Raw genomic sequence first — 14317 nt, forward strand, 5'->3', positions numbered from 1 at the left:
TCCCAGTGCGGAGTTGGTCAGTTGCCCGACTGAAAAGGTCCAGGCTCGGCACCTGATGGTGCCGTGTACCCCAGCTGAGGGCACACGGAGGACATGCGCCGTGGGGGCGACCTACCCCTGGTAGACCTCCTCTTCTTCTGAGGCACTGGGGACTGGGCATGGTGACTTCTCCTATTGACATCTAACCAGCATTCTAACACTGCAACAGAATTCTAAATTCGATCAGTGGCTATTGCTATGACATTTACTGATGGAGAAGAGTGGGGGACAGAGACAGTCCTGTCAAGTAATTTACCTGTATCCCTGAGCAAGTTCTTCCATATGCTTGTTCGTAACTGCAGGTTTTTGCTTCTTTACAATTATGTAGGGTCTACATTCAAAACAAAGAATAATGTAGTGGATATATAGTGTTAACATAAATATAAATTGAAATAAGGTAACACCAATACAATGCACCAATGCTGGTTTATACATCTAGATTTATGTAGTTTATTGCTGCATAAATACATTAGCTAAGTCTAGTAGATCATTAGCCAAGGCATCAACTTGGATTATTTTAAATCTGAGTTTTATATTACCTGTTCAAGAAATATATGTATCAAACAACTTCCCACCAAAGTATAAACAAATGTTACTTTGAAACAGTAGTTTTCAAATGTTTTGGCCTGTAGTCCACCTTGCTCAACGCAAACCTCTCTGTAGACCACCAGCCAACCACCCATGATGAGAAAATGCCTTCACTTATCTGTAAATACCTTAAATACTAAAAACCTTAAACAACAAATAGTCTAGTAGCACCTTAAAGACTAATAAAACATGTAGATGGTATCATGAGCTTTTGTGAGCACAACCCAAGTGGATTGTGCCTATGAAAGCTCAATATGCCATCTACATGTTTTGTTAGTCTGTAACTGGAAAAACTTAAAAAACAACTAATAGTCTAGCAGCACCTTAAAAACTAACTGGGCTATGCCTCTGAAGCTCTTAAATACTAAATTATTCATATTAGGCTACTGGAGATAAAACATAAGAGGATATATATATAACTAGTAAGAAAAGAATTATTATTAATCAAAATCAAAATAATTAAACAGATTAAGCACTTTAACTTTTTATGTTTATTTAAAATGAAGTTTGGTAAACTAAGTAAAATATTAATTTATATCCAAAACAAAAGGTTTCAATGTTGTCTTTTTTTGTGCTATGGGTGGGGAACCATTTTTGGGTTGGGGGCTACTGATCCACAGGAAAAAAAAATCAGTCAAGGGCCACACAAAAAAGTGAGAGGCAACCCCCACCCTCCCCCAAAGAAACCCCATCCCTCCCTGATGTAGCTCCCAACTAAGACATCTCACTCCCCTGGCACTCCAGCCCCACAGGGACACACTGAGAGGGGGCAAGAAGGACCAAAGTTCAGGGCTTCCCATGGGACCAATTAACTCTTTTGGGGTTCCAGGGTTAGTACATTTTGTGAGCCCCCCCAGGTTCTGGGGGGAAGGCCAAAAAGGAGGGGTTCAGTGTGCAGGAGGAGTCTGCCAGGGAGTGGGATAGGAGTGGGGGTGCGGATCTGGGTTGAAAGTATGAAATTGGAGTAGGCTGGGAGTGACAGTCTGGCTGTGAACTTGGGTGCAGGAGAGGGTGAGGGTAGGAGGTCTGGAAGGGAGGGAAGGTGCAACCACAGGCTGGGGGTAGGGAGTCTGGCCAGGCAGGAGGGTGCAGGAGCAAGGGAGGAGTGCATGATCAAGGCATGAGGGGTAGGGGATGATTACCCAGATTTGCACCCTCACTACTTCCAGGTCCCACTCCCAGGCACTGTGTCCCAGGCACTGTCTCCTGCTGCTCCCATTGACTACAATTCCAGCCAACAGGAGCAGCAGGGAAAGCCTCCAGGCAGCACGCCCGCATGCTGCCTTTTGCCTCTAGCCAGGGGAAGGGCGTACAGCAGTGCACAGAACCGCTTGCTTCCCTAGCAAGCCGGCTCCTTCATCGAAGCTCAGGTCTCCTCCCCAACACAGTGGGAAGCCAGAGCTGGTGCTCCAAGCTTGTTTGAGGCTGAGCCTTGAGCTGCTGCCCACCTGCAAGGCAGCCACGGACTTTGAGAACCCCTCCTTTAAAAAGATACATATGACATTAAAAATTTAGTTCTAAACTTTATTTTAAATGGATAAGTGTAACCTACAAATTAAGTAGGTTGCTTTGAAATATCTGAATTTTCTCAATAATACCAGGTTAAAAACACCTTTAAACTCATTGAGATGGGTTCTGTTTACATACCAGTATATTGTTCAGCACTGAGCACAGAGTCAGCACTCAACAAATAGATATTTAAATCTGAATAGGACACATTTTGCTACTAGCCATTACCTAAAATTATATAAAATATAAAAAGCATTCACTACGTGTTGCAGGAGATTAATCTATAACTTTTAGCAGCACATGAATCTCTGGAAACTTCTCCACTACATGGAAACGCTGACACAAAGAATGGCATGCGAGATCAAAACGTCAAGGGCTGTTGCTATTTGGACAACTTGCTCTTACAGAGTGCAGCAAATAAGTACAAGATACTTGTGTAGTCTGCTCTGAAGTCCAAATAACTGTTTGAGGACTAATGAGCACTTTTAAATGGCTAAGAGGAGGATCTGAACAATTGCAAAGGCAAAAAAAAACCCAAAAAGCCCCTCACAGGAAAGTGACTTGGGTAAGTTTTCTTGGAAATACACATTATTTCACTCAACAGTGCCTTTTTTTAGTTGGAACACAGATCAAATGTTTTGCTGGACCACCAAATCTGAAGTTTGGTTTGTACTAGCAGTGTCTGAGTTGGAGAATTAATTTCTCTGCCTTTCATTCCTGTCTGTGAATACTGCTCAACCAGCGCTGCCAGGTAGGACTTCTTGTTGGCTCATAAATACGTTGATGACAGAACGATTTTTGAGCCTTTGACAAGCCTTGAATTGCATCAAACACTATTTTGATTTTTAAAAAAAGTTAAACACTACTAGACAAGGTGATTGCCACTTATGGTGTAAGTACTGCTGCTGACTGACTTATGAACTGTGCACACCGCTGGCCTACGCTAAACTATGCTTGTATTATTACCTCATCCCCTCTCTGTCCTTCCTTCTTGTTTGTTCATCTCTCTGTTGTGCCTTTTAAACCGTAAACTCTTTGGGGTTGGGAACAGTATGTATGGAAGTGCCTAGCAGAAGGGAGCTCTGATATAGCATTGATGCCTAGAGACTGCAGTCACATGAATAATAGTAGTCATTTTAGTTGAAATACAAAGCTATTTACAGTCTCAAAACCTTGTTACATTTTTGTAGGACATTTTTATCTGTGTCCTTCTGTCTCAGCTTGTTTTGGCAACCTATCTCTTTTCCTTCCCTAGCATACTGTTAAGTATTATTCTCACACACTTTTTCAAATGTAAACTGTAAGCTTCGTGGGGCAGAAACATTTTTCTTATATGTTTGTCAAATGTCACGCCCTTCCTTAGAAACTACAGAAATAAGTCAAAATTGTGAGAGACATTCTTCTAATGACAGGAAACAGGTACATCCCCTTCACACCTTTACTCAGCCCAAAAGAGACTGACTTATTTCAAAAGAACTCATTATAATTAAAGTAAATCCCTGATCCTGCAGAATGATGCTGAAGTCAACAGGATGCCTTCTGGATACTTGTGCACATCTTGCTACAGGACTGTAAGCTAGTGTTTCTTAGAAAAAAGAAAAAGCGACAGACAATATTTTAAATACACTCATACGGAGTCCGTACCGGTTTAGTTCCTGGGGTGGTAGGAGGGACATTTTTTTACTTTGTTTTCACATCTGTTTAGAGTTAAGAGTCATCTATTCAAGCAGCACTTGCTTTTTAAACTTAATTGACTCAGTTGCACATTTATTATGCATTAAGGTTGAGACTCACAAAGGTGCCAAGAGCCCTCTGAAACTGAATGGGGGTTGAGTGCCTAAACTCCACACGCAACTTTGGAAACCTCAACCTGAAGGACGCACAATAGGTAACAGACAATTAAGTTCTTTAGAGGGATTTTTGAGAAATTGTGACAATCAAGGTCCAGGCATTCCCAAGGGGGAGAACAGAAAGAATAAATCCCAAAAATCCTAGGAAGGGAGGGGTATCATCTCCTCGAACTGAGACAGCTCTCCAAATTAGCCAGACGCAAGCAGCCTTTGTTAAAGATCAGGACACAGACCATTCCCTAAAGAGCATCAGGGAAGCAATTCATAGCAACACTCCTGCAGAAAACAGTATCACTACTATTACTCATGTAGTAGAGGAGAGAATTTTTACAGAAGTGTGTATGATATACAGGGAAGACTCAGCAGGGAACCTCACAAATAGTGCCCAAAAAGCACAGGGCAGTGTTACTGTGTGCAGCCCATTACTGTGTTTGCTGAACATCTAAGAGCAAAAGGGGAGGAGGGGCATCCAAAAGGCTTCAGAAAAGTTAGCATTGGCCCACCATAAACCTATAAATAAGTGGATACTGTAGGTCCTGAGGTTTACGCCAAGGCAGAAAAAGAGCACAGGTCTCTGCAATGTTTCACTGCAATCACTTCCCATAATTGCATGAGCATTCCAGAGAGTTGCCATGGGAATTATTGATCCATTCCCTAAGCCATCCAAAAATGGGAAAACCTCAGGGTGGTGGCCTAGCTAATACAGAAGCAGAAATAGGCACTTCTTTCCACTCATAGTAGAGTGGGTTTTCCAAAAGAAATACTATCAGACCATAGGTCAAATTTTATGCCCCATGTATTTGCTGAATTGTGGAAAATGTGTGTGTAAGGAACGAGTTTGCTCCATGTCACCCAGAAACACACCTATTAGTTGAAAGATTCAATGGGATATTTAAACGTATGCTAATAATGTACATAGACAAGAAAGCAAGGAATTGGGATGTGTTACAGCCTTATCCATTATTTGCTTACTGGGAAATACCCTATGCATCAACAATGTGTGCCCTTCTTCTATATGGAATAAAGGTCAGAAGTCCCTGGGATGCAGTCAGAGATTTGCAGGAAGGCAGCAGACTCAGAAGGGGAACTTGTGACTGAATTTGTACTTACATTCAGGATACAGCTAAAATCCATGATGGAGCTGATACAACATAATCTTGAGAAAAGCTCATTTGTACAAAAAAAGGATGGCATTTCTAAAAGGCATGTGATAAAACCATTGATATAGGTAATTTAGTTCTGGTATTAACTTCCGTTAAAAAAAGATAAAATCCAGAACTCCTAGAAGGGGGTTCCATTGAGGTTATAGAGGCTATAGCAAAACATGATAAACTGTGTAGATGAGGACCACAAAGTATCATCTGTGTTAGACAATGTCTCAGAGTAAGGGGAAGACTCCTTTATAGAACATTCAATTAAGCAAAGGCTTAACCCTAGTAGAAAAGAAAGATGTCACAGTTGCATTACAAAGTCAAAAAAGGCTTTTCCAACAAACCCGGTCTTACCTCAGAGCACCACATTGACACTAGTGAGGCATCCCAATAACACTAGTACTTAGAGGACACCAGGGATAATGAGAAAACAGATCCAAGGGAAGATCCAAAACATGCTAGACATAGGAAACATAGCAGCTTTAGGGCTGGTCTGCACTTAGAACTTAGATTTGATCTACATTACAGACTTCCATCAGTATAAATGTTGCTCAGGATTGTGAAAAATCCACCCCACTCCCTGTCATGGCTCCTTCCCCACTCTGGCATGATAAATGCAGAAGTGGAGGCCAGCAAAAGTACTCCAAAACCTTATCTACCAGGCTTTGGTATAAAACTTCCCCGCAAAATCTTAAAGCCCTAGATTTTGGGGATAAAATCTGCAGCCACCACCCAAGTAATGCTAAAGAAACCAGGGAGAGACTACTTGGGAAATCTCACCCCTAAGTACAAACCAGGACACAAAAATTAACCAATACCAGGTTAATAAAAAGAAAAAAGAAAGAACTTTTATCATCACCACAATATTCCTGTTGCAAGCATAACAACTAGATGGAAAAGTCACAAAGTAATATACTCATGGGCTGTGTCTACACTGGCACCCTTTTCCGTAAAAGGGATGCTAATGAGACACTTCGGAATTGCAAATGCCGCGGGGGATATTTAACCTTTAGGAATAAGGGATCTTCCGGAAAAGGGTTTATTTTCCGCAAGATCCCGTCTAGACTGGCGCTTTTCTCCGGCAAAACCCCAAGCCGGAAAAAAGCGGCAGCCATGTTCATGCAAATGCCACGGGGGATATTTAAATCCCCCGCGGCATTTGCAATTCCGAAGTGTCTCATTAGCATCCCTTTTACGGAAAAGGGTGCCAGTGTAGACACAGCCATGGAGGGGAAACCCACCATGGGCCAGGAGCACAGTTACAAAGGAGAGCAAAACCCATTTTAAATGCACAGACATCAGATCCCATTTCCCAAACCATAAAACAATAAAACCTAACAGATTTATCTAAACTTTACCCTACTTACAGAAGAGTAAAGAGTCTATTCTTGGAGGGAGACATTCTGTCTGACTCCCTCAGTAGCTGGAGAGAAACTGCCCAGGACAAAGGGAAAAACCAAACATCCCTTTGTCCTAGTTTGAAATTCCTACCTACATTCCTATTGGCTGAATCTACCTGACTTAGGTAAGGTTAACCCCTTAGTTCCCAGGCTGCTGGCTAACCTTCATGATCTGACACCCCCCAAGAAATGTAGCTATGCTGATCTAATCACCAGTGTTGACAGCACTAGGTCAATGGAATAATTCTTTCATCAACCTAGCTACCACTGCCTGGGGACATGGATTACTTAATGCCGACAGGAGAACCCCTTCTGTCAGCTGTGTTGCTGTAACATTTTAAGTGTGGGACTCTGGGCTTGTCTAAAGAAAGACTATACAGTAAGGTTGTGTAGTTCGTAGAAAACTTAATGCTGTTAAAATCCACAGTGCTTACCTCATACCTGTGTAGATGATATTTTAGATATACTTAACAGAGCTACCTATTTATCTACCTTAGATTTAAGCAAAGGATACTAGGAAATTCCCTTGGAAACCCAGTCACAGAAAAAGTCTCACTACATTATTGATTTTGGACTTGTAGAAATTGAGGTATTAATTAATCCAAAGGGTAATGTGGGAACCACATTCCTATTACATAGGTTCCAGGGCGTTGCTCTTAGCTATACAGAGGATAGAGCAACATTTCACAAAATGTGTGGAGAGGGTACTAAAAAGCTGCCGGGACACAATCTCCATAGTCAATGCGTCAAAGTATGATATGGGGGGGAGCAAGGATCCCTTACTTGGGTTACTGGGTGGGTGGAGGCCAAATCTACCCAGATGCACTGAAAGTGGAAGCTACTGTGAATTGTTGAATTCCTAAACGAAAAAATAAGTTCAATCTTCTATAGGTCTGGCTATTCTTGCAAATTTATGAGAGGTTTCACAGTGACATTGTTGCCTTTATCATAAATATACGCCAGAAAACAAAACCAGAAAATGTGGTTTGGTCAAACACCTCTCAAAAGGGTTTTGAAATTAGACAAATTTTACCAGAGAAATCAATTTTGGCCTCTTCAAATTTTAAAGAAAAGGTTTAAATTGTGTGTCTTGGAGCTGTATCAAAGTAAGCAAGGGAAAAGAACAAACAACCACCAATTGCATTTCTGAGAAAAAAAGACAAACAAACCCATGAACTCAGTAGTAGAAAGGAGTACTATTTGATTCCATGGACTGTAAAACCATCCAGACTACCTGTTCAGCAAGTGTTCACAGATCACTCACCATTAGTATGGCTCAATAGAAAAAAAGAAACAAATTCCACATTGCTTTGCTGGAGCACAGTTTTACAGGAATATGATATGGAGATTAAAAATATTGAGAGGTCAGAGAAAAAGGTAGCCCAATGGCCTACCCAGAAGAGGGTGTGTGGGGGGGGGGTAGGGGGGAGTAAAGCTTGTGAGACAACCAGTGAACAAAACTCTAGTAAATTCACAAGGGCTCTGCAATAATCGGGGTCTTAACACCCGAAGCTGAGATAAACAGGTTTAACGCCCCCTAAATGAGCAGCTGAACTAAATAATTCCATATTGTATTATTGCAGTATAAAAGATGATGAGTAAGGGCTTGTGAAAGCTTGTAATGTTCTAAGCTTGATAGTCATGAGATATGCATATGGAATGTGGCCATGAATCTTTATTTACATATATAAACATTTTTTGCTATAATCTGTACTAACACTGTCCTGCTGCAGTTGGAGTAAGCAGTGAAGTAGGGAAGCACTCTCTCCAAGTAGGTGTTTACATAAAACTAACTTCAAATAGCCATCCATTGTCCTCAAATAGAGATAGCGAGAGACCATCAGAATTAATGAGAAGACATGGAGACATCTTGGCTATCAAGCCAAGAGGAAGTTTTCCCCACTCTTAATAACAATTAGTCATAAGGGGCCAGAGGGGGAGGTGGTGTCTTCTTAAAACAGGCTTGGGACTGAGGTTTTTAATCTAGAAAAGGAAGGGGGGTAATCAATAAATTTTATAGGTTAGGGGTGTGCTGAGAAACGGTGATAGTAAGGGGCAACTTATATTAAAAAGAGACTTTTGTTTTCTATAGAAGTGTAAAGCCTGACATTGCATCTTTATGTTTATTTTCTGTGTTACTTATATATGTTTGCTCTCCCTTCTTACTTGATTTTCGAATCTGTGTTTTTTTTCTGTTAAATGTTTTGTTAACTTTCACACAAGCAAGTCTCCAATGTACAGAGTATGTACGCCAAAGTAAGCAGGTGTCTGGGGGGGGGGCTGGTTTCACACCTTTCAGAGTGACAATCTGAGAAGAACAGTTCAAGTATCTGGTAATTAAGAACTCAGGGAGGACAAATTTGGGGAGTTTGGGGACTGGAAGGACTACTGGCATTATCCCTCAGGGAGTAACTAGGCTGGTAAGAGCCACGGCAAGGCCTTATGCTATGGGTATGCTACTGGTTCAGGGGTCAGAGACAGAGCTAAAAGCACAGAGGACCTCCCCCGCAAGGTTAGAGGGCAAGCAATGAAAGAATCCCTTATCAGTTTGGCTGGTCCTCCAATCATTATAGAAGTTTACCTGCACAATCTTCCTCCATCAGAAGAAATGTAGACACATCTGTCAGCAAGATTTGTGGAGATTGAAACAAATTCATTGATATAACCCGCTCGCCGCATTAGCCGAAACGTGTAGACTAGTTTCTGATGGTCTCGAATGACACCAAGTATGTTACCTGTTCAAGAAAATGATCATTTTAGGATCTATGTTTTGCATGCACCAACATTCTCTTCTGTTCAGAGCTCCTTCCCTTGTTAAACGGGACAGGAAATACCCGTAAGATGAGTCTACACTGTAGCTGGGAATGAGTCTCCCAGACTAGGCATAGGCAGACTAGATTTAGTCTTGCTTGAGTTAGCATGTTAAGGATAGCAACGTGGATGTGCTGGGGGGGGATGAAGTGTCATGTGGGTAGGAGGGGAAGAGGGCAGAGCTATGGCAAGGAAGAGGTGAGGATTGGGGGCCAGTAATGGATAGCCACCCTCCCATCCTAAATCCAAAATGTCAATGAAGCCTCATTGTTACTGAAAAGAGATCAAATACTGACATCTGAAAAGTGGTTACTGATGACAAAGAGCAATTTTTTCCATGACTTCTAATCTGCTAGTATCATAAATGGTGAGACTTATGATATTAAATGAGGATTTAGACAGACTTCATGTCAATAATGAGTATGTGCATGATATACACATTTTAAAAAAAACCTCCAAATATCTAGCCAGTAACCAACAAAATAAAGAAGCTGGTCTGGTTCTCCTAGATGAATTTTTGTAATGGTCTGTAATGATGTGGGGAATGGTGAGAGTGGAAGACTAGATGTCCTCTTGAGGTCCCTTCCAGCCTTTTGTTTCTATGATTCTAGGAGGGGATGTCACCCTCACAAAGACACAAATATTTTCCAAGAGGACAGTAATGCTAACTTAATAACAACATGAAAATTAGGAGGTCAAACCCTGCATAGCATTACATTCCAGACAATATTGCTATCTTTGTGGAATTTAAAGTGCATATGTGCACATATTACTATTTTGTACCATTTAAGAGACAACATTTAAGGCTTAACACAGCTTCCAATTTTTGCCAGAAATGTTGCAGCCACACTTAGCTATGGTCATAATTTCGGGCATAAAAATGGTAGATAAATAAATGCCATAATTTGAGCTGTCAATTATCTGTAGGATCAGTCAAGTAGATGTAAAAACATGTGCATCTGGAATTGCTACATGAAAAACTGCATCTGCACTTTATTATGATCAAAAGATCCTGGACAGTTTTTCAAGTCTGGCACCCTTTATCTATGTCAAGATGAAGCAAGACAGATAGGAAGTCACATACCATTCAGAAAGACAAGGAACACATTTGGATATGAAAGTTCTTCTCCACAGAGTAAGTTTACATCTTCTACTCCAAGGTTACTGGCTAATTTAATAATTGGCCCATCTTCCATATCAGTAGTAATGTGAGTCATCAGAGCTAGGTTTTTAACCAAACCACAAGCCTAAAAAAGAAATATGAACAAGTTATTCTAAAGTACACATATTGATGTTACAACCTGAACTGTTTATAATATTTCTGTAAGTATCTACAATGCATATTGCAGCATAAGTGATATCAATGAATTTGAATACAAAATAATTCCCTCAAAGAAAAAGTGGCTTATAAAAAAAAAATCTCAGAAGTATTTTTTAATCATCACATTGAAATCCTATGTTCTAGAATTCAAAATTGAAGATTTTAAATTTAAAAAGTTTGATTGCAAAGCAGCAACTATTTTTCAAACTGTTACAGTACACCGATATTAAATTATGTGGAATACAGGATACGTGTACTCTTTTAATTCCTATTGAGATCAAATTTTATTTTTAAAAGGGCACTAAACTTATAAGGTATAAAATAAGCCTTATTTATCTCGCTACGTAAAAGTTACTCTGAAATAGAATAACGCCTCATTTAAAAATATGTAACAGGTGCCTTTAGTATGGTATTCTTCAAACTGAAAACTTGTCTGTTCTGTTACCTATATGTAAGGCTGCTTTTATGATTTAAGGTTAGGATTTCACTGGTAATGTTAGAATTAACTGATGTGACAATAACTTGTTCGGATGCCAAATGTATGTTTATATTATTCACTGTAGTGAATGAGAAAAAGTGTGGTGCTAAAATTGCAACTTTCAAATGAGCCATAGCAAAAGCTGTTTTCTCCATATGAAGGTATAAGATGACAGCCCATATTCCATAAAATAAGCTTTAAGAAAAGAAACATTTTAATGATATAACACTTGGATACTTCAGCAAATCCCTTCAGCTATTTATTGCAAATGGTTCATCCTGCTTATCTATTGGTACAGAAAAGTCCAGTGGTCCCACCAGCCACTGTATCAGAACAATTCACACCCAATATCAATTGTTTGGTGAGATAGTTTTATGATTTTGTTGCATTAAGAATTTGAAGAAATTATTCCTCATTACTACAGCCATTTCTGTAATATACACAAACTTATATTTATAGTAACTTCTTCTCTGAAAGTTGAAGGCTGAGTCACACTCACAATAGTGAGACATTCATTTACAGCAGGGCTACTCCACACGTGGCCCGTGGGTCGCATGCAGCCTGTGGCCTGTTTGTTGGCGGCCCACGATGCAATTTGAGTTTATGTGGGACTCAACACATGGCCCACAAGACGTGAGAGCCAAAACAAAAAAGTAGTCAATATAATAGTCTTCTGATGATATGCGTTTTAGTAGTTAAATTTCTGGATTGTTATTGCTCATTAAAAGTGCTGTCATATGGGTGTAAGTCAGGTAAATATTGAATTTTATTAATATCAGCAGAACTGACTTAAATGGGGCCTGCTTGTTCTGTAGTCTTGTCTTAATTTTTGTATTCATGCCCGTTAGCGCGAAAGAAGCTATTTGCATATATTTGCATGTATATGCAACCACATTTAAGCTGTAGCCCTCAGCATGTGCTGAGAGTATCATTGTAGCCCCCGAGGCTTTCAAAGTTAAGTAGCCCTGATTTACAGCATAAAGAGATAAGTGTTTAAGACTCTTTGGACCCTTCATCCCAGGCTGGTAACGAGCTTCCACAGAGGTGGCAGTGCCTGAAGTCATTCTGTTGCAAATAGAGATGAAGAGCTCCATACAGAGTCTCATCCAGCTCATCTTTACCAAAAAAAGTCTGCTGTAACAAGGAATGAGAAGTGCAATTAGGGAGGGCTGGATTGGGACTCAAATAGCACATCCCCGTGTCCCTTAGCTTTTCACATGAAGGACTGGGACAGACAATAGTGTCTCTGAACATGCCCCCTTCCACCTTTTTTAATTTATTTTTTAATTATGACAGTGATGCTTAGAGGCAGCAGCCAAGATGTACAATATGCTGTACCCACAACACAGCTTAACATCTAAATAGGTAAAACAAAAGAAATATTACTCTCATTTTACAGGCTGGGAACCAACACATGGAAAGATTCAATGACTTGCTCCAGGTCTCACAGAAAGGCCATGGCAGAGGGGGGAATCGGTGCTTACTTGCAGCTTCAATTTGGTCATTTTAAAGGGGGAAAGGTTACCGCTCTCCCAGTGACAGCCTGGCATTCTTAGGATGTTAGATAAGCAGGAAGATGAGACTTGGCAAGCTGGGCACTCAGTGTTCCCTTGCACCCTGTACTTCTCCCCCAGCTCTGTCTAGCTGTAGCAGCAAGAGCTGGAAAACGGGCACCGCTCAGCATGAAAAGCACTGGGAAAGGGGAAACTCGGCTCTTTGCCCCTCCCCTCAGAAGCAAACACACCACTGAGGGGAAAAAGGGAGAGAGACCTTGGGGAACAGAGAGAGACCTTGGGGAACAGAGAGAGACCTTGGGGAACAGAGAGAGCACAAGTATGGGGGAGAAGGAAAGAATGGAAAGAACTTTGTGGGTGCAGAAGAAGTAGAGCAGTAAGCAAGAAAAATAACTTTTGAGCATCAACCAAAGTCAGCAAAAAATCCTAGAATAGGACCAAGTAGATAAAACAACAATACATTAAGCGCTGATCTCACAGGAGGGATAAGATAACTTGTGGGCTACTGGGAGTTTAATGTGAGTTATGGAGTCAGTCCTGGGGAGTAATGAAGGGCAATCTCTCTTCCCCTATAATACTGTAAACTAATCTAATCCTTGGATAAAGGCTTGTCTGGATTGCCTGCCTCCCGGGTTGCTGGGGGAGGGAGAAAAAAATGAAGGAAAGAAAATGCAGGTTCCTTACCTCTCCTTCAGGAGTGTCTGATGGGCAAAGCATACCCCACTGAGATGGCTGAAGAGATCGGGGGCCACTAACTTTTCTTGTCTTTTCAAATTGAGAAGAGATTCTCGTCATCATTCCCAGAGCAGATATATAAGACAAGCGGGACAATACCTGTGTCACACCTTGGCGATCCATTTTGAATCTTTTCAGTGACCAATTTCCCTGTTTAGCAAAGGAAACATGTATTCTTTGAAATTGCTACCATCATTCACTCCTTATCCTGACCACTGATCTTTCTTTAGAGCAGTGATACTCAGACTTTAGGGGGTCAGAAGTCATATTAGCTATCAATATTAGAGCCAGCGGAGTCTGAACCAATATTTTATTTACTCTTTGTATGTGTATGTATTATTCTCACAGCACAATGACAAAGTATTATTACTTTATCAGCTATAATAGGTGAACAGCAGAATAAAACATCCTGCCTCGTTAATAACTTATTCACTCGCGGTGCATCTACACAGCAGGGCTTAACTAAAAATAAGCTATGCAAATTGAGCCACACCAATTGCATAGTTTATTTTGAAATTGGGAGAGTCTACACAACACTAATTTTGAAATAGAGCACTCTTCCGACTTTCCATATTCCTGGTACAATGAGGGTTTTTGGAGTCCTCCACCTTGACAGTATTTTGACATTATTTTTAAATAATGGCCTGCTGTGTAGACATGGACTAAGTTATTTCAAAATAAAGCTAAGTATTTTGAAATAATATTGCTGTGTAGACATACCCTCAGGCTTTGTCTACACTAGGAGTTTTTGCGGTAGAAGATATGATAATGAGGGACTGATTAGCATGAGTTGCAATATCATTAGCATATTTTCTGCTGTTTCTTTTTGCACAAAGAGTTTTTGCGCAAAAAGAAGCAGTGTAGCCGCTTCCATTTTGCACAATAAGATCCTCTCCAGGCATTAGGATCTTGCAGAAAAAG

At 40.6% G+C, this 14317-nt stretch overlaps 1 protein-coding gene across 1 annotated transcript in view; it reads right to left on the reverse strand.

Annotated features, from left to right (window-relative positions):
* POLR3B (RNA polymerase III subunit B) overlaps positions 1-14317 on the reverse strand; it is a 121468-nt gene that overhangs the window by 48557 nt on the left and 58594 nt on the right. The window contains exons 14-17 of the mRNA XM_075938432.1: positions 13346-13546; positions 10433-10595; positions 9119-9272; positions 296-370 (exon numbers count right to left, since the gene is read on the reverse strand). Of these exons, the coding sequence (XP_075794547.1) occupies positions 296-370; positions 9119-9272; positions 10433-10595; positions 13346-13546 (593 nt within the window). The remainder of the gene's footprint in view (positions 1-295; positions 371-9118; positions 9273-10432; positions 10596-13345; positions 13547-14317) is intronic.

The sequence above is a fragment of the Pelodiscus sinensis genome, chromosome 1, assembly GCF_049634645.1.
Source record: "Pelodiscus sinensis isolate JC-2024 chromosome 1, ASM4963464v1, whole genome shotgun sequence".
In the NCBI taxonomy this organism is placed as follows: domain Eukaryota; kingdom Metazoa; phylum Chordata; order Testudines; family Trionychidae; genus Pelodiscus; species Pelodiscus sinensis.